General features: G+C 37.4%; 2 protein-coding genes and 1 long non-coding RNA gene across 7 annotated transcripts; 2 read left to right on the forward strand and 1 right to left on the reverse strand.

Annotated features, from left to right (window-relative positions):
- The first annotated feature begins 1,020 nt into the window (after window positions 1-1,020).
- On the forward strand, window positions 1,021-3,256 carry LOC148154226 (uncharacterized). The gene is made up of 4 exons (XM_088015123.1): window positions 1,021-1,313; window positions 1,734-1,909; window positions 2,022-2,384; window positions 2,491-3,256. Exons 2-4 carry the CDS (start codon window positions 1,864-1,866, stop codon window positions 2,757-2,759), a joined length of 678 nt encoding a protein of 225 aa, XP_087871249.1. The 5' UTR covers window positions 1,021-1,313; window positions 1,734-1,863; the 3' UTR covers window positions 2,760-3,256.
- A 6,612-nt stretch (window positions 3,257-9,868) lies between these two features.
- Window positions 9,869-14,203, reverse strand: LOC106913003 (uncharacterized). 3 transcript variants are annotated; one of them, XR_015765982.1, is made up of 5 exons: window positions 14,112-14,203; window positions 13,910-14,010; window positions 11,590-11,639; window positions 11,119-11,477; window positions 9,869-10,970 (listed from the first exon to the last, which is right to left on the reverse strand). It is a non-coding gene; the product is annotated as an uncharacterized LOC106913003 (long non-coding RNA). The 3 variants fall into 3 exon arrangements; XR_015765983.1 differs by having other exon boundaries at window positions 9,869-10,967; window positions 13,910-14,023; window positions 14,112-14,197; XR_015765981.1 differs by having other exon boundaries at window positions 13,910-14,023; window positions 14,112-14,197.
- Window positions 14,204-19,015: 4,812 nt separating this feature from the next.
- Window positions 19,016-21,593, forward strand: LOC148154227 (uncharacterized). Of its 3 annotated transcripts, none has more exons than XM_088015104.1 (4): window positions 19,016-19,386; window positions 20,731-20,780; window positions 20,893-21,255; window positions 21,343-21,593. In XM_088015104.1, exons 1-4 carry the CDS (start codon window positions 19,031-19,033, stop codon window positions 21,546-21,548), a joined length of 975 nt encoding a protein of 324 aa, XP_087871230.1. In that variant the 5' UTR covers window positions 19,016-19,030; the 3' UTR covers window positions 21,549-21,593. The 3 variants fall into 3 exon arrangements, with proteins under 3 accessions (XP_087871230.1, XP_087871231.1, XP_087871229.1); XM_088015105.1 differs by having other exon boundaries at window positions 20,896-21,255; window positions 21,340-21,593; XM_088015103.1 differs by having other exon boundaries at window positions 19,154-19,386; window positions 21,340-21,593.
- The last annotated feature ends 1,647 nt before the right edge of the window (window positions 21,594-23,240 follow it).

Raw genomic sequence — 23,240 nt, forward strand, 5'->3', positions numbered from 1 at the left:
AAACCCATCAAATGAAAAATGATACGTGAAAAACATCACGTATCATCATTTGAAATGTTTTTCATTTGATACATCAATGAAACCCAAGATCAAGCCATTTCACGTATCAATTATTCAAAGAAGCAAGGCCCAAGGCAAGAGACAGTCCAGCACATAACAAAGGTGGTGGAGAATGACCGAGCTAAGATCCTGTGGGACTTCCAGATCCAAACAGACAAGATGGTAATGGCGAACCAACCGGACATTGTGGTGGTGGACAAAGAACAGAGGAAAGCCGTTGTGGTGGATGTAGCAATACCAAGTGACCACAACATCAGGAAAAAGGAGAAACTGGAGAAATACCAGGGCCTAAGAGAGGAACTGGAGAAGGCCTGGAAGGTGAAGACCACAGTGGTGGAACAACATCAGACATCTCAGTCCAGAAATGTGCAGTTCTAGGCACAGCCAAGATACTGAAGGAGAACCTGAAGCTCCCAGGCCTCTGGTAGAGGACCCGAGCTCAGAGGATGAAAGAGAGACCACCCACGGAGGGTGAGAGGGGAATTTTTTTTTTTTTTTATATATATATATATGTACATTTTTTTCTGTATTTATTTGTATCAGTTAAAGTTTAAGGGACAAATTGAAGTTTTTTCATTTCTATGTTGGTCTAAAAACAGTCTGAGATTTGACAAAGGAGGAAGTGGAAAATCTCCTATACTGCATTAAGTTTTCATGCATTAATAATCGATCAGTCTATTATTCTCCTTATTTGGATGATTTCTGTTTGTTGTTGATGGGAATCTCATAAACCTGTTTGCACAATTAATTGGTTATTTGTCATAATAAGTCAAAAGTTATTTTCTGACATCTGGGCTTTAATCATGTTCACCTTTTACCTTCAGAGGTTTGTATGAAAGTTCAGAGATAAATTAAAGTGAAAACCTTTATTGGGTAATAATGTATGTTTAGAATTGTGTAAAAATGATTAATTTTTAAATGCATTAAAGGTGAAAATAGTCTGAGGATTTGACAAAAGTGTGAGTGGATTAAATATGAAAAGCTGGAATCTGCATGAGGCTGTTTGATCAACGAGAGAGAAAGAGAAATGATGCTTGAAGAGGAATTTAGAGTTTCTTGTTCAGAAGGATTCCAACAGGTCTGGGCAGCACCATGTAACCTGAGAGCAGAACATTACTTGCCTTACGGTGACTCCACCTACTAATACAATAATATGTAAAACCACATGAAGCCCAGAAATCCTCTAGTGAACAACAAGGAACAGAGCTGGAAAGACCTTCATACTCCACAGGTTTTATCCATGCAGCCACCAGGTGAGTCAGTCTGTTCTAAAATCAAAATCAAATTTTATTTGTATAGCACATTTCATCAGCAAGGCATTTCAAAGTGCTTTACATGACAGCAAACACAAAGTCATGCAAGTTTCTAATTTATTGTTGGTCAGTTTTTATTCTGACTGTTAAGATGAAGAGGAACTCTGTTAAAATATTTAACAGCTTGATAATGATCAATGTTGTTAATGTACTAGAACCTGTTAAAATGGTAAAAATCTGACTTTCTGGTTACTGACAGAGAAGAGAATCTGTTTCAGAACCACAGAGAATGACAGAAATTATAGACAATGATAAACAGCTTTTATTGAGAATCTGCTGAAGTGATGAATTTTTAAATGTTTTACTGGCCTTTATTTGAGAATAGTTGGACATTAATCTTTTCTCTGTTTTGACTTTCAGTATTAAACTCAACTTTTCTTCCTTGTTGATGAAATACGACTGAAAGTTTGTGAACCAGCTGATCAAACATCTGTCCTGATGTTCTTCATCACTTCACTGATGTTTATTCATCTTGATAATTTCAAGCCAGATGTTTCTGATCCTGCTGCTCCTCATCCTCAGCTCATGTCTCTGTGGTCAGTCTCCATCTTGTCTTTGTGACAGAAAGCTCTCTAGATGGAGCTGAAAGACTCCCATGTTCCAGTTCTCAGTGTGTCTGCTCCTCTCTTTCCCTCTCTGTCTCCTCAGCAGCAACATTTGTAGTGAATGTGACCCAGAGCAGCTATGAGGCAGAGGAGAACCACAGCATCACTCTGGAGTGGACCTTCACCACCAGGACTCAGGGATCCGACAGGGAACTGTTCATCTACTGCAGCTTGTTGGCTCCTCATAAAGAACTAGTTCTCTATCAGGTCCATCAAGGTGATGAGTTTCCAGAATCTCAGGATGATCAGTTTTCAGGACGAGTCCAGAGTGACAAAGACGTCCTCAGAGAAGGACGAATCAGACTCCATGTGTCCAGACTGAGGACTGAAGACTCTGGTCTGTATCGATGTGGAGTCAAAACTAAAGATGGATCTGGGATTAAAAGCTGCAGACTCAACGTCTCTGGTGAGTTGATGTTGCACTAACCAAACTCCAAACATAATAATGGAATGTCAAAACTTTTATAGCTGTGGGAAAACTTTAAGACTCCTTCACTGTTCTGTCCGTCCAGCAGCTGCTGATGTCGCTCCAAAACAGAGACCGACCTTGGATCCAGAAGCAGAAGGTCGAGGAAGGATCGGCCTCCATGTTTCTCTGGGACTGACAGCAGCAGTTGCAGCAGCTCTGATCTTCAGATTCTTCTTCAGTTCTATAAAACATCAGAAGGATTCAAATAACTTGTCAGCCTCTTGGAAGATCCTGAAGGTCCATTATGCTGCTGGACAAATGGCTTCATGTTGGACTAGAATATGTTGGTGTCCAGAGGAGGTTTTAGTTTGACTGCTGGGTGTCCAGGTGCTGCTGCTAAACAAACCCAGATCATTATTCCTCCACCACCGAGCTTTACAGTTGGTTTGGTGAGTTGAAGACTAGAAATCTGGTTCTTCATTGAGATGCAGCTGTGAAAACCAACAATCTGCTGCTGATCCATTTAGAGACAAGATTTTATTGGTGACTCTCCATCATATTGGTTCAGCCTTTTCCCTACCGTTTTGTCATGACCTTTAACCTTTAACAAGCTACTTGAGGCCTGGAGAGTAATTTGAATGCAATTGTTCCTTAGCAGTGAAAGACTGGAGTTTGTGAAATTTACATTTTTATGTTACTGTGAATATTTTTATGAGGCTGTTTCTGTGTCATATTTAATTAATGTATTTAATTAATGTAGCATATTTAGACTGAAAGAGGATGCTACTATTGAGCCCAATGCTCTTTATCTGTAGCTTGTATGTTAATAATTTTCTCATGTCTTTAATAAATCCATATTTTTGCAGACATGTCAGAATCTGTCCTGCTTTTGGAAATTTGTTTAACCCACATGCAGAAACACCATCAGGAGATCAGAAAATTTCTTTTAGCTTTATTTACAACAAGTTGAAAAGTGTGATAATGAAGGTCCAGGACAGGAACAAAATCCACGCTGGCAGGCTGGCTAGGAACACTGGGGACCAAAGAGAGACGTGAGTCCAGCAGGGTGCTGAGGTCGGATGGTGACAGTGGTGCAGGCAAGGCGATCCGCCATGGAGGGGCGAGAGTTGGGTCAAGAGGAGGTTTGCCGAAGTGGGAGGAAGTTTCCAAAGAAGATCCTGGTGGTGCAAGTGGCAAGGCACACCGGTTCCTGTTAGTGTGTCCCAGAGGCGATGGAGGATGAGGGGCGGAGCAGGTTCAGGTAGAGCGGCGGTGGAGCAGTGATCAGCCGCAGGGGCGAGAGCGCAGTGGGGGTCGAACAGGAGAGAGGAAACCACCATCTGGGTGGAATCCCAAGTAGAAGCGCATCTAGCAGGGCAGAACACAAACGTAGGTGAACTCTGAATTCAAAAGGCTTCAGATCTGAGACTCTGAGGGGCTGGAGTCAGGAAAACACTCTGGACTCAGAGGACCGGCAGCCGGCTCTTCTTATGCTCCACTAATGAAGGAAGATGAATCGCAGGTGTGCAGGAGAACCTCAGAGAGGCTCAGCTCCCAACCTGCTTCCTGGACATCTAGTGAGGGAAGGAAGGGACTTATGGGTGGTGACAGAGGTTCCCAACAGGATCTTTATTCACTGTTGAAATGTTTGATTGTTTCCAGAACTGAAATCAACTCTGGCAATACGAGTTTCTTACTAAACTGATGATCTATTCATTGAAATGTACAAATCTGTTCTCTCTCTGGTTTTAACAGCAGAAATTGAAGGTGCAGTCCCAAACTTCATCAGTCCAAGGCCAAACAGATCTTTGACTGAGATCCAGTGAATATGCCTAATAAGAGTTACTGCGCCTTTTTAAGTCACCTTAACAACAATATCATACATTGTTTCCAAATTAAAGAGACAAGTGAGAAAATGGCGTTAGTTGAATAAGAAACAAAAAAAGGATGAAATCAGAGCAATGTTTAAAGATGCTTGGTTTAACAATATTAATTTTAAAATATATTAAAAATATTTTAATGTATGATTCTTCATGTGTTCCTGACTCTTCTGCTTTGGACTTTGCTGGTTAATCTGTTAATGTTGTGTTCATTGTGGGACAACAGAGAGAAACATGGAGTTTTCTGACTGTTTCTGATGTTCTTGTAGGGCAGGTTTAGACCAGAGTGCCAGAAAACTTTCTTATCCAAAGCTGAACTTTTATTTTCGGTGTTTTTCCACACATATTATTTTGAGACTGAATGTGACAGTGCATGTTCCAACAAAGCAAAAAGGGAATGTCTGAGGAGAATTTAATGTCACTTCTGGGCACAGCCTTTTTGCTTGAAATGAAATTCTGCTGGAAATTTCAAAAGTTCTCAAAACAGAACTTCTGCACAACATACTGCATTCTGTCATACTGCCCAGGGGCCTCATGCGTAACAGAGTGCACAGTTTTCACACTAAAACTTGGTGTTTGCATTCATTGATATTTTTTTTGTTGAAATTGTGTAAATCATGGATCTATGAATAAATATTTAGTCACCTGATTTGCTGTTGATCAGAAGCCTCCAACCATCCATCCTGTCCAACAAATAATACATCAAGATACTACAGAAATCTCTCTCTGAGTTCTACATTCTTCTAAACTGAAAGAAAGTCTGTTGGATTTTTATAAACAAAGCGTGTTCATTGGATTATGTTTTGGTTTTATAACTTTATTATGTGATGCCAACATATTTAAGCATGTTGGCATCGTCAATGTTTCATGTTCAGGATTAATGTACAGGTTACTAGTACAATTCCATCAATGACCAAACTATAGACATCAGAGAAGCTGAATAGAAAGGATTTCTCTTCCCACACAGAAAAAAACACACAAGGAAATGATGAGGGGAAGCCCTGCTGATGTCATTTCTTTTGAATCTTCAGGTACGTTACCTGGCAGCTTGAAGTTAACTGTCACATCCATGGATAAATTTGAAGGTCATACCCAGAACTCTGTTTAGAGGCTGATCTCAAAGCGTCCCAACTTCAAATCCTGTTCCTGGTATTCCTCCTGCCCCCTGTCTATTTCATGTCAAATAAAAACCACCAGTGCCAAAAAATTAATTAAAAAAACCTACAACATCTTGATGGACGTTTGGATAAAACCAACTTAATATGTACCTTTCTAATTGCAAAGGGGGCAATTATTCTTTCAAAGAGTTTATAGTTAACATTTGTAACCTTTGATCAGAAACGACTGATTCTCCATTTGATACTGACTTTAGTTCCAGTTTTTTTTAAGTTAACTTCAGATCTGCAAGCAGGTGATCTGCAATTTAAATACAAATTAGCATAAAAGAAAAACGTGTTTGTGGGAAAAAAAGCAAAACAGAGGGTAATGAACTTCCAACATAATCTACTCCTTCACACTGACGTAAAACCCACAGAGGAAATGACTGAGGCTTATTCACAGTAGATATTTTATTTCTTGGCGCCATCTAGCGGGTGCGAAGATGAACAACATACAAGGAAACAAACCTGACACTGTAGAACAGGGGTCCCCAAACTGTTTCCTGTGAGGGCCACATAACTTTTCCTTTCTCTGGTGGGGGCCAGAGTCAGTTTGTAACAGAAAAAGTGTGACGATTGCAGGAGTACCGAAATGTAAAAATGTATTGTTTTCCAGAAAGCACAATCAAATAACCCTCTCTGGGTTCTTCACAGAAAAAATCCAGGAAGGATTATTGTCTGTATTTTACAAACTATGAGCCACACCCGACTATAAACCACAACCCCAAAGTTTTTTTTAAACCAGTAAACACACATATAAGCCACAGTTATCTCTGCTGCTCCAGGTTTTCCACAGCGATGCAGCAGTTTGTGGTTTATAGTCGGGTGTGGCTCATAGTTCGTAAAATACGAAGTTTCTTTTGTGTCTAGGTACAATCTGATCATTCAGTTCACAAATGAAGTTTTATTATCAGGATTCTGCAAATTGAATTTTTTCATAGTATATTTTATTCATTCCTTTCACATTTAAAGCTCCCTAAAAAGGATACATTACCTTTCTGTGAACTATAATTTTGATTCCTTTGAGTTTCATGATATTTTACGAAATCTGACTGATATGATCTTCTTGAACGCATCCTGATGCTTCACATTTATACACTTATCAGTTACAAGAGGTGTACGGTGTACTGTCTGTTAGTGAACATTAATGAACAGGTAGCATCATTAGGACAAAGGAAAAAATAAAGTTGTAGATAATTTTAAAAAGGTAACAAAACAATTTACCATGTTGTGACCAACTCTTGGAGCTCGGTTGTGTAGCGAGCAAGTTTTATTCTTTAGGTAAGTGTACCAACAGCAAACTTGGTTAATGTTATTATAAGTAGGGCCAGGTGTCAGAAGATGTGAGTTAGTCTCCATGAGAGGGGCTACTTGAGAAAAAAAGCAAAGATTCACTGATTGAATTGTTGATCGATAGCCAGCATATGTTTGAATTTCTGCAACAAACATTGAATGAAAAGAAAAAAAACTATATAAATCCTGAATGATCATTCAGTTTGATAAATATTTACATAGAGCATCATTCAATAAATCGATAGAAATCCAAGTGCTCACATCAAAACATCAAATCTAAACAAATAGAAATCGTACTAAATATTTTAAGACTGATGGTTCACATTGATCATTTATACATTTTTAGTAATGGAACCTTAACAACTACAGGTGAACTATATTTTGTTAGTGCACTTAAGCATGTTAGATAACGGATGGAGTAAAAGAATCATTAGGGCCAAAAAACAAAAACAAAGAGCGTGTAAGTCAGAGACAAAAGTTGTAGATAATTTTAAAGGTAACAAAACAATTTACCATGTTGGAGCAACTCTTGGAGTGTGGTTGTACAGTGTAAAAAACTTTAAACTTTGGGGAAAACTGAAAGATAAATATGAGCAGCAGCCTGACCTGGGCCTGTTTAGTCGCTGTCACATATTCTCAAAAAATAAAATTTACAGATGAGGAACTTTTACTGAAATGCATCACACTAGCAATTGTTGAAGAAAAAAAAATCTATGAGTTTCAAATGTAGTTAAACCAACCTTTACTATTTTGGAGAAACCAAGAAGCACCGAGAAGATCAGTGTTGATACAACAACAGGAAAAAGACTGAAGCAAAGTAGCATTCACAATGAGGTGAGGACAAATTCTGGAAAGGGATCGATGTTAGTTTGTCTTTCACTTTAACTGTAGAAAAGCTAAAAGTTAAATTTGAGTAGCCTCATGTAGGCCTGTTTACTACCCGACACATATCCTTAAGAAATACAGTTACAGATGAGGAACTTTTACTGAAATGTATCCCACTAGCAGCTGTTACAGAAAGTATCTGTAGAGTTTAAAATTTAAGTGACTGTTTTCGGAACGGATGAAGGAAATTACAAACTCATAGTCAGCACCGACTAGTCGTGCTGCCATAAATATTGCAGTAAAACAGATAAACTGTTGTTTTCCTTCAAAAGGATTGCCTGAGGCAGTCATCAACAGTTGCAGGGTCAGAGGTCAGCCCCTCTTACCTAGCCACGGGTTATCTTATATCCTGTTAAAGAGTATGAGACAGGTTTCATCGTATGTTGGCTCAAAGAACAGATGCTTTAAGTTTTTTTTTCATGTCCTGTAAGAGTTTGATCTAACACTTATCTATAGTCTGCAGACATGCATGCGCACACACGCAGCAGTAAGACTCTCCTCGCCCCCCCTCCTCCTCGAGGACAGATACACACGCAGCAGGTCTCTGGTTTCTCTGTCAGCCTGTGTCTCTCTTTTGGAACAAGAGTTAAAGGCATTTAATTCCAACACTGTGTATCAAGAAGACAATCTGTTTAAAACCAGAGGTAGTTACAAAATTCCTAATCTAATTCAACATTGTTTAGAATATACTATATTTATTTATTCACTTATATTTATTAATTCAATATTCACTTTTTTTTTGGGGGGGGGGGTCACAAGGTCACAAATTTCCCATCATATGATATATGTGACATATGTCTGGGGGGAGGAGGGAGGTCAAGAGGTCACATAGTTCCCATATCAATTAATCCATCAAACTCCGATTAAAATTTGACAGAAGGGTGTTCATATATCTCTCTTAAATGCATCTTCAAATAGTTTATCTTTTTAAAACTGACTCTGAGGTAATTTATTCATGTATAATCTGTCATCTTTATGTTTGTTAAAAATAACCTTATTTTTATTACAACAAACCTTCTGAGATGAAACTTCACAGAATCAACCAGATGGAAACTTTTCCTCTTTCTGATGAAGTTTTATTGTTTTAAGTCCAACTTGCAAGATTTGATGACTTTAATGTTTTTCAGAGAAATTATGTCTAAATTAACTATGTTCCTGTTAAATATTTCTATCTACAATCTGATCATCTAAACATTCAAAATAAATGATCAACATTCAGATCAGTCCTTTTTCTACAGATGATGATAATATCTTCCTCATTAACCTGATAGAGTCTCTGAGTCATTTTGGTCCAAAAGGTGAATTAATATTAATTAGTGATTCCATCTGATGTCTGATATTCAACATGTCTGATGTTATTATAATAATCATCAAGTCTCTCCAGTTAATCTCCATCTATTGGTTCTAGTTTTCTGACTGAGCCTGAAAATCCCTCATCATGACGACATTTTATACTGAGCTGCTCTCATCTCACCGTATGAAATCCTGATATTAGAAACTGAAGAAAAACTGAAGAAAAACTGAGGAGAAACTGAGGAAAAGCTCTGGTTTAATGTGAGAAGGGACCAAATAATTACAGATAATTAATTAGTAAAAAAAAAAAAAATCTTATTCATCTGACTTTCTGACTTTATTTTCAACAGTTTTAAAACTTTTTGGTCCATTAATGGATTTCATTGGAAGTTTGTTATTTATTATCACTGATCTTTACTTGTTGCAACTTGATGAACCTTTCTATGGCCCCTCAGGCTGCTGTCATACGTAAGATTAAAAAAAGTTAATCAAGACAAAGACAGGAACAGTAGAATCTTTCCCCAGTAGCAAAAAGACAGAGTGCCGCTGCCGCCAGGGGGCGACAGCAGCCCATTTCAGACAGGCATGTCTGAACCTGGAAATGAACAAAAGTTACCTTTACCTTTGACATCTACGTCATTTGACTCTGTATTTCTTAACCAATCAGAAACCGAGGCAGAGTTTGTTGTTTAAGGAAGTCAGGGCAGCATTTCTGTCTCCAACCCACATGTCACAGACTTTGTTTAGCCCATTAAATCATTGGTTACATGCATTTTAAAAACATTTAAACATTTAGTAAATCCAGATCTACCAAGTATTTTGTCTACTTCCTTAAAGTTTTCCTTCTCAGTTTTTCTCCTCCCTCTCTGACTTCATCAGCCTGTAAAAGCAGAGCGATGTTTCTGTGTTTAGCTTTATCAGCTGGTTTCCATGCCGACCTCTGGGTCTGAAGGACTGTGAGGTTCAGCCTCTGCTGGTCTGAGAGCGTCTGCAGCATCAGGACCAGCAGAGAAACTCCTGATCTGAAGGCTTCAGGATGCTGAGCTGATCAGAGATCAGCAGCTGAGCTTCAGGATGTTTCAGGAGGCTGAGAGCAGCAGCTGCTGCTTCCTGACCACAGGATCCAGAAACCAATGAGGAGACGATGGAGTCATGATGAGACATTAAAGAGGAAACAAGCAAACAGAGAGAGATTCATTCAGGGAGAACAAGATGGAGACACAGCTGGTGGAAAAACAAACAGGTTTTAAGAAAAGTTCAGTTTCTGATCATTGATAAAACAGAAAAATCATGTGATTAGAAATAAACTCATAAGAAGATTTGAGTTGAAACACTGAGAAAACTTTGGACATATTGAAGAATTAACGGTTCTGAAATGAAACCCCAACATTTACATTCATAAACTTTCTACAAAAACAAACAATGGTGATGAAAATATATGATAAAAAAACACCTTTAATGTTTATTGTTCATCTTTTAAATGTATTAAACATATAAAACTTCAAAATAGTGAAATATTGACTTTATACCCTCTGAAGGCTCCATGTTGTTTTGTTGTCTTTTTTATTCACAAGATATTTATAAAAATGTTTATCTAAATATACCTGTGAAAATAATAAATCATTTTATCAGTAACAATCAGTTGATTCAGCATTTAGACACAATAACTGATCGATACGTCTGACTGTTTTTAGAGATGATTTAAAACGGGAAACTGAAACAACAATAAACAGATTAATATCATTATTATTACAATATAATAATTCATTACAATCTAACATTTTCCTCATCAGAACATCAAATCTAACCTGATGTTTCTGTGGCGGCAAAATTATCATCAACCAAACTCGCTTGAACAAAACTTCAATCTGCACTATATTTTCCAGCTGCACGTGTAGAATGATTATTTTTGTTTTTCTTTCTTTTCATTCTCAAAATAAAAAATATAATCAAGATTATTAGAACCATCCCAGCTGCTGCTGCTATGACTGTCACAGTGATGAAGATGATGGTCCTTCCTCTCTCTGGTTCTGGAGTCAAAGTTGGTCTCCGAGTTTTAATCTGATCAGCAGCTGCTGGAGAGAAACCAGAAATATTTATTAATATTTTGTGAAAACTGACATCCAGGAGGATTCATGATGAAGATGAAGATGTTGGTTCATCAATACAGATCTTAAGAATTTAACAATTAAACAGAAATGTTTTATTATCATTTATTCTCACCAGTAATGTTGAGTCGACATTTTGCAGATTCTAATCTTCCATTTGCCATCACGTCACATCGATACAGACCAGAGTCTTCAGTCCTCAGTCTGGACACCTGGAATCTGATTCGTCCTTCTCTGAGGACGTCTTTGTCAATCTGGACTCGTCCTGAAAACTGATCATCCTGAGACTCTAGAATCTCATCTCTTCGATCTGATAATGGAATAATGTGTTATGAGTAGTTAACTGGATGCAGAAGATGAACAGATCCCTGTCGGATCCCTGAGTCGTGGTGGTGAAGGTCCACTCCAGAGTGATGCTGTGGTTCTCCTCTGCCTCATAGCTGCTCTGGGTCACATTCACTACAAGTGTTGCTGCTGAGGAGACAGAGAGGGAAAGAGAGGAGCAGACACACTGAGAACTGGAACATGGGAGTCTTTCAGCTCCATCTAGAGAGCTTTCTGTCACAAAGACAAGATGGAGACTGACCACAGAGACATGAGCTGAGGATGAGGAGCAGCAGGGAGATCATCTTCATCCTGAGAGAGGAAGAGGAGGAGGAGGAGAGGCAGCAGGACATCAGTCACTAAATGAGGAACAACTGGACTCCTGAGGAAAATGAAGGTAGTTTAGAAAGAGATCACTACTGCCACCTTGTGGTTATAAACTCACACCAAAACTTTAACAACAGGATGTTTTCATTCTCTGCAGCAGCTGAACCTTTTATTGTAAAACTTTTTCTGAGTTAAATCAGTTTCTTATAATCAATGAAGAAAAAACACCAATGAGTGAGTTTTATCTTATTTTACTGCTAATTAATGAAAAGGATATGAAGTCAATGACAATCTACAAGTTTAGCATTGCTTGTCATCACTTAAATGTTTTTGTCACTAATTTCACAGTTAGTGACAAAAAACTGTCACTGTTTATAGAGATTCATCAGATGAACTTCTGTAAGCCTTCTTGTAATGGTAATTATAGTTTACATTCAATTAGAAAACTGCATTAGATCAATTTATTTTAAATAGAGATTTCAGGTTTCTGAAAAGTCTGTTAATTTCTGTACAGTCAGTTTCACTTTGGACTTTAATCAACGTGGATTCTGGTTTTCTTTCTTCCTCCAAACTCTGGAACCTTCATTTCTGAATGAAATTCAAACTTTACTATCAGCTGAAAAGACGATTTCTGCTTAACCAGTTTAAGGCTCTTTGCCTGAGTGAATCCAACAGAGTGAACAGAATCTGCTCTGAATCAGCCTCAGTTTCTCCTTCCTCCTTGTAAAACTCCTTGAAAATTGTGAGTGACTTTTTGACAAGGCTGCAGCTTTCCCTGTTGCACCTTCATTTAGCACAGTTTTTCCTTCCACTCAACTTTTGATAAACTCTCTGAACAACCAGCTTCTTAAGCAATAACTTTTCTTTCTTCCTTGCATGGAGACAAATGTTCAATATAAGCAAACATCTCATTATGAAGAGAGTCGACATGTTTTCTGTCCAATCAGCAGTTCAATAAATACCATTAGAGGTTCAGGAAACCTTTGCAGCTGTTTGGAGTTAATTCACTGATTAGTGTTACAACATGATTTTCTAATATTTTCTACAATATTAAACTTTCCAGAGACAGTGGAGGTCGAGTTTATTATCTGTAAACCATAATAAATGTTGTAAAAACTGAAAGATTAGAAAATTTGACTCTGTTTGAATCTATGTAATGTATTTTAGTTTCACTTTCTGGAATTAGTGACAAAAACTATTTAAGAAAATTAAAATGTTTTGTTCTCTTTTCACTGCTGAATATAATCGAATATAATCTACAATGTAATAAATATAAAATATGACCAGAGATGTTGTGAGAAAACATTCATTTAATGTCTCAACACACATTTATTTCCACTCACTGCTGAATATAATCAATTAATTTGGAGCCGACATTTCAGTTCATATTTAGTAAAAATGTTTGGAGGAAACAAACTGTAATTTGAGCTGTGGGCGGAGTCACATGGTAACCTACAGGAGAAAACAGTTGGCATTTGCTCCCTTCCTGTTTCTGAACTTTCATCCTTCAGTGCTGAATGTTTTCAGAAACAGTTTTGTTTTAATCATATATGGATGAACAAATAAAACACTTTCCGCCTGTGAAACATGGAATACATTTTGTCTTTGCAGAAATATGGATCTAAGAAGTTTTTCTATAGCAGGAAATTGTTTCACCTTCCTGCTTTAAAAGCTGTTGAAAGTAGAAAGATTTATTTACATTTCACCTTATTTTTAAAAATAAACACAATAATTACAATAGCTGCCATAATGTTTTTCACATTAAATACAGAAAATGACTTATTTATATTTCGCTTTTCTGTTGAACAACCACCTACTATGAGCTTCTGAGACGACAGACGGTGACTAGTTGCTTATCTGAGGTTAAGTGGAGAAAAGTTGGATAAACTCATTTAATTCTGATGATAAAGGAGACACAAAACATTCAGTTACTAGAGCGGCTCAGACAGAAAATCCAGTCACAGAGTTTTAAAGTTATTAGAGACATACTGACCTGAAGCATACAGATTTAGGATCTAATTATTGTGTTTTACATTTATTACAGGTCAGCGTTTAACTGACTTGCAAAGCTTTGCATGTTTTTCTTTAGTTAGGTTTTCTTCAAATGATTCACAGTTGAATTTCCCCCCCCCCACAACGTTCACTTTTCAGCTAATGACAGGTGGACGTGTGACGTTTGTAAAATGTTTAAGTAAAATGTTTTATCCTACTATCTAAATTAGACAATGAACCAACATAAAATATAATAAACTTACTCGGTTAGTTTTTCTCCTTTATCAGCTTCAACACTTCGTTGCTTCAATAACTGATGTTTGTTCCAGGTTTTCCTCCACCACGTTGCTGCTGATCTCTAAAACTACAGACCAGATCTAAATTAACAGATGAACAAATTATGTTCGTTACTGTCTAGATGCTGCTAGTTTGGTACAGTTGAGATATTAAACCGAGGGTTGTTACCTGTGTAAGAAAAGTCGAACAAAACTGGAAGAAGTCAACACTTTTACCTCCTCGGAGAAAAACCTGGAGACATGAGAGGCGACAGAGGGACGGTTTATAATTCAGGCTGGTTTGGTTTTAGCTCCAGCCGGAAGGAGGAGTTTAGAAAACATGATCAGTCATGTTGACGAGTAGAGAGAGAACTGGAAAGTATGTTAATATGAAAATATTTTTAGTTACCCAAAATATAAGCATGAAGAAAAATGATCTACTAATGAGTAGGAGGCCAGGTGTAGCATGTTACTCTGATTCACGGAAGAACTGCTCCTCTTCCAAGTAAAAGGCCACATGAACTTCAATGCCTCCTATTTGGACACTTTAAATCTGCCCCTCTAAAATATATAAAAAATAATGACACTTCTTTTGATCAACTCTTAATCTCTGAAACTCCTGAACTTATCAAAAATGGACACAGCGATAAACATTAGCTTCCTATGACATCATCTAAATAATGAACACAACAGAATGAGAGCAAAATATATCCTCATGCAGAATTAATAATAAATACTTTGTGGCATTTTGATCTAGTAATCATTACTAGATCAAAATGCCACAAAGTATTTATTATCCTTTATTATACTAATTACATTATATTAGTTGTGTTACCACCCCAAGCCACTAGAGGCAGTAGAAGGCCCAAAAAGAGAAATACGCCGAAAACTACAGAATTTGTTTAAAACTGTGAGGTGCGCTGAAGTAAATAAAAGAGAGAAGTTCAAATACATGCCAAGAGTGAAAATTATTCTTAAAATGAAGATATATCACAGATTTAAAAAGACTACACACAGAGAAAAAACTTTCCCATCAAAAAGGTTGATGGGACGATTTTCTGCCATGACAGGTTGTGGCTACAACCTGAACTAGCTACCTCGACGGCTCGGCTGGAACCGAGGAATGTAGACTTAAGTCTTATTTTAGCCAAAAATAAGCTTGTTTACAGTACGGCAATGCAATGAACAAGATCATTGTTGCTGATGTTTCACTGTGAGGGTTCACTCAACAAGTGTCAATAAGCAACAAGCTGAATACTTGAATAAGCTACCTCCATGGAGGAAATGGTATGATCCGATTTCCATGACTGTAAAGCAGTAAACATGGCGGACCATGCATGGCTCATCCTTCAGTTCAGCGGTTTGAGGCAGAGCCACTGAACGAGTCAAAGTCTCTTTGGCCGGAGACGGAAAACTAGATCACGTCTGATACGCTTTAAGCTGTTAGATTGATCATTGAGGAGAAGTGCATTGTGGGAAATGGTATTTTGAGAAAGAAACTTAAAAATACCAGGTATTGAATGTTGCATTAACTACTGACCATCTGAGTCGGAATGACTGCTGCCCTCTGGTGGTCAGAAAGTGGAAAATGAACTGAACTGGAAACGCACAGCGATAAATAAGATGTTTAGTTCAGCATCAGTTTCAAGAACTGAACTTCAGATGTTACAGCTTATTATTATCTCTAATATTGAGACAATAATCATAGATGATGATGTTTCAAGTCCCTGAATCGACGACTCAGCTGCCATGATGTTCAGTTTCAGTTCAAAGCAGCAGAACAGATAAAAATTCTGAATGAACTTGAGATGATTTTTGTTTCTAAGTCAAAGAATCTGATCTTTAGGTCTTTAAACTGAGTTTTACACATGATGACGACCTGCTGGCTTGATGCACAACTGGCTTCATAAAAATCAACAAAAACAAACAAATGATCATTTCTGGCTGTTAAAACATAAAAAAAATTAATTAGGGTCAAATTTTGACCTGATTGGTTTCATTATTCTATATAATCTGTTGGTGGGTCAATACATGAACTTTAATTCTCCAGATTCTTTCAATAAACTTTATTGATCACTGATGTGACAGACATTCTGAGCATCAAACCAGCAACTTTACTCTCATAATGAATGAAAGATTTTCTCTTTCTGTAATTTACTCTCATGTTACATTTCATATATTAGCAGAAAACTTTCTGGGTAAAACTTCTTCATCATATTCATGTTTTTGCAAACACACAAAGTTTAGATTTCTGATCTTTATGGTAAATTCAAAGAAACATTCCCAAATTGAAAATATTTCCTTCAAGTTTTCCCTGTAACTTTGATGTCAGTAAATCAATAAACTGATTGTAAACATCTGTCTGTGTGAATTTGTCTAGTTTGTTAATCCACAGTATTCAGCCACGCCCCTAACTCCTCCTAACCTCCAGCGGACTGACTACTGACCATCTCTCCATCTCACGGGTCCGAAAAGCCTCTAATTCCTGGGTATTACCGCAAATAAGAATGTAGAGAACTTTTGTTTAAGCTGGGAGTGAGAAAGATTCGTCTAAGCTCTAACTACCTTCATTCAGACATCGGAGTAGCCCCGCTGGTGTCCGAGCTCATAAACCACATCTGTTCACGGTAGCTCTTCCCTCTGTATTAACGTGCACTTCTTACCAGCTTAGATAATTTTAGCGACTAGGCATAAGTCCCAGGGTCATTATTTATCTGAACTAAAGAACGTACGAAGCCACCCTGATTTACTAGGACCACAAACACTGGTTTTACAATAATCAGAAGAATTAAATCTAGTTGACTGAATTAATTTAACTGTCCACAACATCAAATTAGACTTTAGTATTTTTATTAGCAAGCTTTAGCAAGGGAAAAAAGACATACAGCAATTCAATAATGAAAATTAAGTCATCAAAACTTTTAAGAATTTCTAGAAATTACTCCTACTTCTAACCCTACACTGTGTCTTAATCTAAATAGAGGCTTTGGGGGGAGGCAGTATTACTCGAACCCAGATGCAGAGACGATCTTGGCAGCAGAAAACTTTAACGTCCATGGATGGAGTCCTGTCTTTGTCTTGGCAGAATCCTTTTAGAATAGATCCAAAGTTGAACTGGTGAGAATCCTCAGCGAACTCAGTTCTTTATCCAAATACGATCTTTGTCTGTTCCCCATGTCCACTGCAGCATCGTTGTAATCCTTTGGGTTGAGCGTGGGACCGCAGTCGAATCAGAATCCCGGGTTGTGGGTAAACGGATCTTGTTCCTTTCTTGTGCAGCAAACAGTCTCATCATCCCGGGGTATCATCACGCAGCCCTCCGTTGATTCTGCATCTCCGTCTGCTCGACTCGAACGCTGCGGAACAAAGAACCCAGATCCTCCTGTCTGGTGTCTTTTTATTCTTATCAGCAGCCGCTCAACTCTTTCAATTCCTCTTTTTGGTCGTGTACGTGTCAGCAGCCCACACATCTGCGTCTTGGTTGGCCTCAACCTTCAGATGAACTTTCTTGTTCTTTAGAGCTGAACTTTCTGAGGTTCTCTATTTGCCCTCTGCACCTGTTTCCTTCATGCATCTCAAAAATCTCACTTCCTGTTTCTGCTTGGACAGATGATCTAATATCCATCACCATCTTGGAGACATGATTGTCTGTTCTAATGACCTAATGCCTTGGTCACCTCTGCTCTCCTATCAGTTCCTCTTTTCCCCTGACCTTTCACCTACCATCTACCTCCAACACAACATCAGTGACCTTTAATTACAGTTACACATTTCATACCATTTCAAGTTCAATGTCAAAATCACATTTATAACTTTTTAGTTTCTCTGATTTAGCATTCATTTATAATTTTATAATAACCATTACTTATTAGTTACTCTTATAATCATGATGTGAGTTATTACAGACATTTCTGGAAATCTAATTGTTTGACACCATGTTACAGTTACTTTTTTCACCTGTAAGTACTTCCATAAGTTTAAGAGTAAGTGTTAAATATTGTTATAATCAAACCAACATCAACCACCGTTTAAACCAATATTAATTATTGGTTTAATCATAAGTTATCATTATTAATTTAAGTATTTTATCCAATTACTCAAAATGTTTAGATGTTATTCTTTAAACCTTTAATGCCTTGAATTGAGCAATCTGAACTATTTTTATTCACTGCAGGCTGGAAACTTCCTCTTTCTTCAGGAAACCTGCTCTTCCTGTTCCATGACTCTCTTTCTGTCTGATTATGATTTTTTATGATTAAATAGAAAAAAGTAGAATTAAAGCAGGACACAATAACAACACACACAACCAGATTAATATTATTACCGTCTGACTCTACTGTTGGGTCTTGATGTCACCTGTGTAATCAGTTTTAAAGATAACTTTATTCATTGTTATTATTAAACTAAAATCTCCAGCATGGGGAAGTGGGATGAGCTCGACTTTTCTCGACAACACCTAAGGAGAATTTAGAGTCATGTTTCTGGACTGTGTGAGGAAGCCGGAGTACCCAGAGAGAACCCACCATGAACAGGGAGAACAAGCAAACTTCATGCAGAAAGACCCCAGGAATCGAACCCAGAACCTGTTATTTTTATTTAATGATAATCAGTTTAGTAAACATTTGCATTTAGAATGAAAATCAGGTCAGTCTATATATTTATATGTATTTAGATGCTATAAGGTCATTTATAACATTTAAAATAATCTGGATTATTAGTAAAACCATACAGTAAACAGACAAGAGCCACAATGACACAGATAATAAATGTCATATTACAGATTTCAAAATTCACATGATTACGAGAAAATCAGAGTTCCTAATGGGACTGTGTGAATCCTGAATCTCAGTCGATCTCTATAAGTTAAGAAATGGCAATTAATAAGTAATTAAAACTCTTGAATAAAAACTCATTTCTATCAATCCTGAAATATTTAAATACTTGTCTTGTGCACCATTAGTTTTCTATTTTATTCGAGTCATGTGCTTCACTACGGCGAGCCATTTCAGCCAAAATCAATGCGAACGACTGTGGCTAACAAGAAATGCCCGCCCATAAAACCGGAGCCAATGGAGAGGAAGAGGAACCAATGGAGAGGAAGAGGAGCCGATGGAGAGGAAGAGGAGCCAATGGAGAGGAAGAGGAGCCGATGGAGAGGAAGAGGAGCCAATGGAGAGGAAGAGGAGCCAATGGAGAGGAAAAGGAGCCAATGGAGAGGAAAAGGAGCTGATGGAGAGGAAGAGGAGCCGATGGAGAGGAAGAGGAGCCAATGGAGAGGAAGAGGAGCCGATGGAGAGGAAGAGGAGCCGCCCAGTTTGTCCAAGTTTCCCTTTCTCGGCCTCAGACGCAGAAGTGAACGACATGCCGTTACCTCCCAGTATTTGTATCGGTCGTTTTTTCCTGTGCTGCTTCTTAACCAGCAAAACTCATAACTTCAAGTTTTATGGACCGATCCAGCAGATCAGGTCAGTCGGTTTGTTCTGGTTTGTTGTCCGATTTCACCGTTTGTGGCTCAGAGTGAAGTCGACACCCAACAAATCCAACTGACTGGTTGTTGCTCCGTTTGGGCCGCTACCATCTTTAGTGACTTTCGGTCCGCAAACGGCAACTGCTATCACAACTTGAGATTGACGAGGTACAACACAAATGCTATGGCAAGAGGGAGGAGCCCGGATGTAAGGTCAGGGGGGAGTTAACTACAACTCCCCACCTGGGGCTGCATACCCGAGACTTGGATGTGAACCAATTCTCGAGATGGAGGACATACTTTGTCATTTTGCTGCAGGAACCATCTCGAGAATTTCCGAGAAGTTTCTATGTCTGTTTCTGAGAATATGAATATATTTACTACTGTTTCTGGTCTAACTGGTCTTCTGTCTTCTGTATTGAAGATGTGACTCCAGTTAAAAAGGCACCACCCTGGTGCCTTTTTAAGCAACGCTCTGAAGTTTTGCAGTGAACACACATTCTCGAGGACATACTTTGTCATTTTGCTGCAGGAACCATCTCGAGAATTTCCGAGAAGTTTCTATGTCTGTTTCTGAGAATATGAATATATTTACTACTGTTTCTGGTCTAACTGGTCTTCTGTCTTCTGTATTGAAGATGTGACTCCAGTTAAAAAGGCACCACCCTGGTGCCTTTTTAAGCAACGCTCTGAAGTTTTGCAGTGAACACACCACTATTACTCCACACCTGGTGAGCCATCTAGTTTTCATTCTGACTCTTTTTAATGCTCTTAAAACATTTTAACATTTAACATTTAACATTGATGATTGTTGGGTTAACACACTAGAACCTGTTAAAATGGTAAAAATCTGGTTTCTATTGTTTACCAGAGATCTATTTAAAATAATAACTATTATATAATATACTATAAGGACATATTAACGTAGAAGAGTCAATCATCTAAATTCTAAAATATATTCTGGTGTTTTACTGCTGCTCTGTTTAGTTATCATTACTGATGAATTTCAAACACACCAATGTGTGTGTTTTGTCTCTGTTTTGTCTTTCAGTATTAAACTAAATTTTTCCACCATGTTGCTGAAATACAACTGAAAGTTTGTGAACCAACTGATCAAATATCTGTCCTGATGTCTGATAATTTCAAGCCAGATGTTTCTGAGCTCAAAGAAGGTGAGACAAAGTTCAGAGAAAACCACCAGAAAACTGTTCTTCACTTTATATTTATAAATGTTCCTAAATAATTAAATCAATATATTAAATCTGAATCAGCAGTTGTTCCTCGTATTGTTAGTGATGTCCTGCTGCCTCTCCTCCTCCTCCTCCTCCTCTTCCTCTCTCAGGATGAAGATGATCTCCCTGCTGCTCCTCATCCTCAGCTCATGTCTCTGTGGTCAGTCTCCATCTTGTCTTTGTGACAGAAAGCTCTCTAGATGGAGCTGAAAGACTCCCATGTTCCAGTTCTCAGTGTGTCTGCTCCTCTCTTTCCCTCTCTGTCTCCTCAGCAGCAACATTTGTAGTGAATGTGACCCAGAGCAGCTATGAGGCAGAGGAGAACCACAGCATCACTCTGGAGTGGACCTTCCCCACCAGGACTATGGGAAACTGGAGGGAACTGTTCATCTACTGCAGCTTGTTGGCTCCTCATAGAGAACTAGTTCTTTATCAGGTTCATGAAGGTGTTGAGTTTCCAGATTCTCAGGATGATCAGTTTTCAGGACGAGTCCAGAGTGACAAAGACGTCCTCAGAGAAGGACGAATCAGACTCCATGTGTCCAGACTGAGGACTGAAGACTCTGGTCTGTATCTGTGTGACGTGAAAACTGAAGATGGATTCAACTCTGGAAGATGTCGACTCAGCGTTTCTGGTAAAATCTGTTTTCCTGCTTCTGTTTCTTGCTGACATCCATCTGATTCCAGGTCTGAACTGAAGTTTCTCCTTTTCTCTCCAGCAGCTGCTGATCAGCTTCAACCTCCGACTGAGAATCTACAACCAGACAGTCGAGGAAGAATCGGAGTTTATGTTTCACTGGGACTTTTTGTTCTCATTATTATTATTTATGTTTTATATCAGTGTTATATTTTTAAAAAGCAAACTGAAAAGGAAATCTGTTTACAATCAGATGTTGAGTTTGTGAGAGAAACAAGAGCTGGACTCTGAAAACTGATATAAAGGCTAAAAATGGAATAAAAACATGAAACTTTATTTATTAAAAGTTTATTATTGGTTAAAGGAATAATGTAGAAATATTTCTGTCAGGTTTGCTTTTAAAGATGATTTAAGTTCTGTTTAACTTGATCAGTGGAAGGTTTAAACTTTTTTTCAGTTTTTTATTCTCATTTTGTCTTATAATAGATGTATAGATAATTTTAATAAATGCCATAACACTGTAAATAAAACAACAAACTGAAATGTTTTATGTTTTTTGGCTCCCATTTTTTCTGACATTAACATTTCATCATGAAAATAAGAAAGTTCACTAATAAAAATTATTTCAACTTTTAAGGTTATTTTAAGAAAATTGATCAAAACTCTAAAGTTAATTAATCCAGTTCACAGTTTCATCTTTTCTCAGACAGTTTTATGTTATTCTAGTTTTCAGGAAAATCTGTAAAATAATCTGATATTCGAGTTACTGCAGCAGATTTAAAACATTCTTGAAAAAAGAGCCAAATAAAATCATTTCAAGGCCATAAACTGAACCTGAGCCTCAGTTTGGGCAACAATAATCTGCACATAAACACTTTTATTGTTTAATCAGATATAAATGGTAGAACATGTCAGAACCAGTAAACAGAATCTGATCTTTTCAGTTCAATTTAATTGTTTAAAGTTTAATTTGCTCAAAGGAACAAAGTCAGTTTCTAAACTCTGCAGCTGAACCTGAAACATGAAAATCACAACTTAGAAGCTCGTTTTGTCCACATGGTGGCGCTCTGAGCTCTGACTAAAAGCTGCTCAGCAGTCAGTTAGTTTTTCTCCTTTCTGTCTTTATTCAGTTCTGATGTGAAAACACAGATTTAAAATGTTTCCTTTAATGAAATGTGTTTATTTCTGATTATTAAATATTGATCTGATCAGTTGATCAGCAGCTTCATCCTGATGCTTCACTCAGTGATCTTCACTTTACATGAAACAGAATCAAGAAACATGAAATAGTTCAGTAACTTTTCTGGTTTTAATGGATTTTAATGCACTTTTAATTTAGGATCTTTTTTCAGATTCTATGTTTCTACTTCCTGTTTATTTAAAGATCCAACTGAGAGAAAAGTTTGAAAAAAGCAGAAAGAAAAGAGCAACAAGCAACAGTGGATTATTTTATTATCAATATACAGAAATTAATATTGAAAATAGTCTAAATGTTGATGTGATCAGTAAATCAACAATCCAATTAGGACTGAAGACACAAACCAGATCTGTGGTTTAACAGAAATAAGTTCTAAACCTGAGTAAAATATGGATCTGTGCTGATTGGAAGGAATAAATAATTTAATGTGGAACTTATAATTTAAAATAAACATATAAATGATTGAATGAACTAAAATGTTCTTGAATCCTAATTTAGAACAAATCTTTTCATATTTACTGCAGTTCCTGGAAGAATAATTAATATTTTCATTCTGACATTCCTGTATTTTCTATATTCCTCAATGTTTTTACTGTGTCTATTCTACTGTGTTTAGATCTGGGAATAAAATCTAATCTGCAGCCAATAATCACATTTCTGAAAAGAGCAACAGGATGTTTAATACAGTAAAATTAAATCAACACATATTTTACAAAATCATGTACATTAAAATTTCCATTGGAAATAAACCCACAAGCTAAAGTTCAGACATGATTTATTATGCA

The sequence above is a fragment of the Poecilia mexicana genome, unplaced genomic scaffold, assembly GCF_051168715.1.
Source record: "Poecilia mexicana isolate PSO_F unplaced genomic scaffold, ASM5116871v1 scaffold_18, whole genome shotgun sequence".
Lineage (NCBI taxonomy): Eukaryota > Metazoa > Chordata > Actinopteri > Cyprinodontiformes > Poeciliidae > Poecilia > Poecilia mexicana.

Coding starts and splice junctions, on each gene's coding strand:
- LOC148154227 (XM_088015104.1), top strand. CDS start 19,031: ATGGAGAGGAAGAGGAGCCAATGGAGAGGAAGAGGAGCCGATGGAGAG. Junction 20,781..20,892: donor CCTCAGCTCATGTCTCTGTG/GTCAGTCTCCAT, acceptor CTGTCTCCTCAG/CAGCAACATTTGTAGTGAAT. Junction 21,256..21,342: donor ATGTCGACTCAGCGTTTCTG/GTAAAATCTGTT, acceptor TCTCTCCAGCAG/CTGCTGATCAGCTTCAACCT.
- LOC148154226 (XM_088015123.1), top strand. CDS start 1,864: ATGTTTCTGATCCTGCTGCTCCTCATCCTCAGCTCATGTCTCTGTG. Junction 1,910..2,021: donor CCTCAGCTCATGTCTCTGTG/GTCAGTCTCCAT, acceptor CTGTCTCCTCAG/CAGCAACATTTGTAGTGAAT. Junction 2,385..2,490: donor CTGCAGACTCAACGTCTCTG/GTGAGTTGATGT, acceptor CTGTCCGTCCAG/CAGCTGCTGATGTCGCTCCA.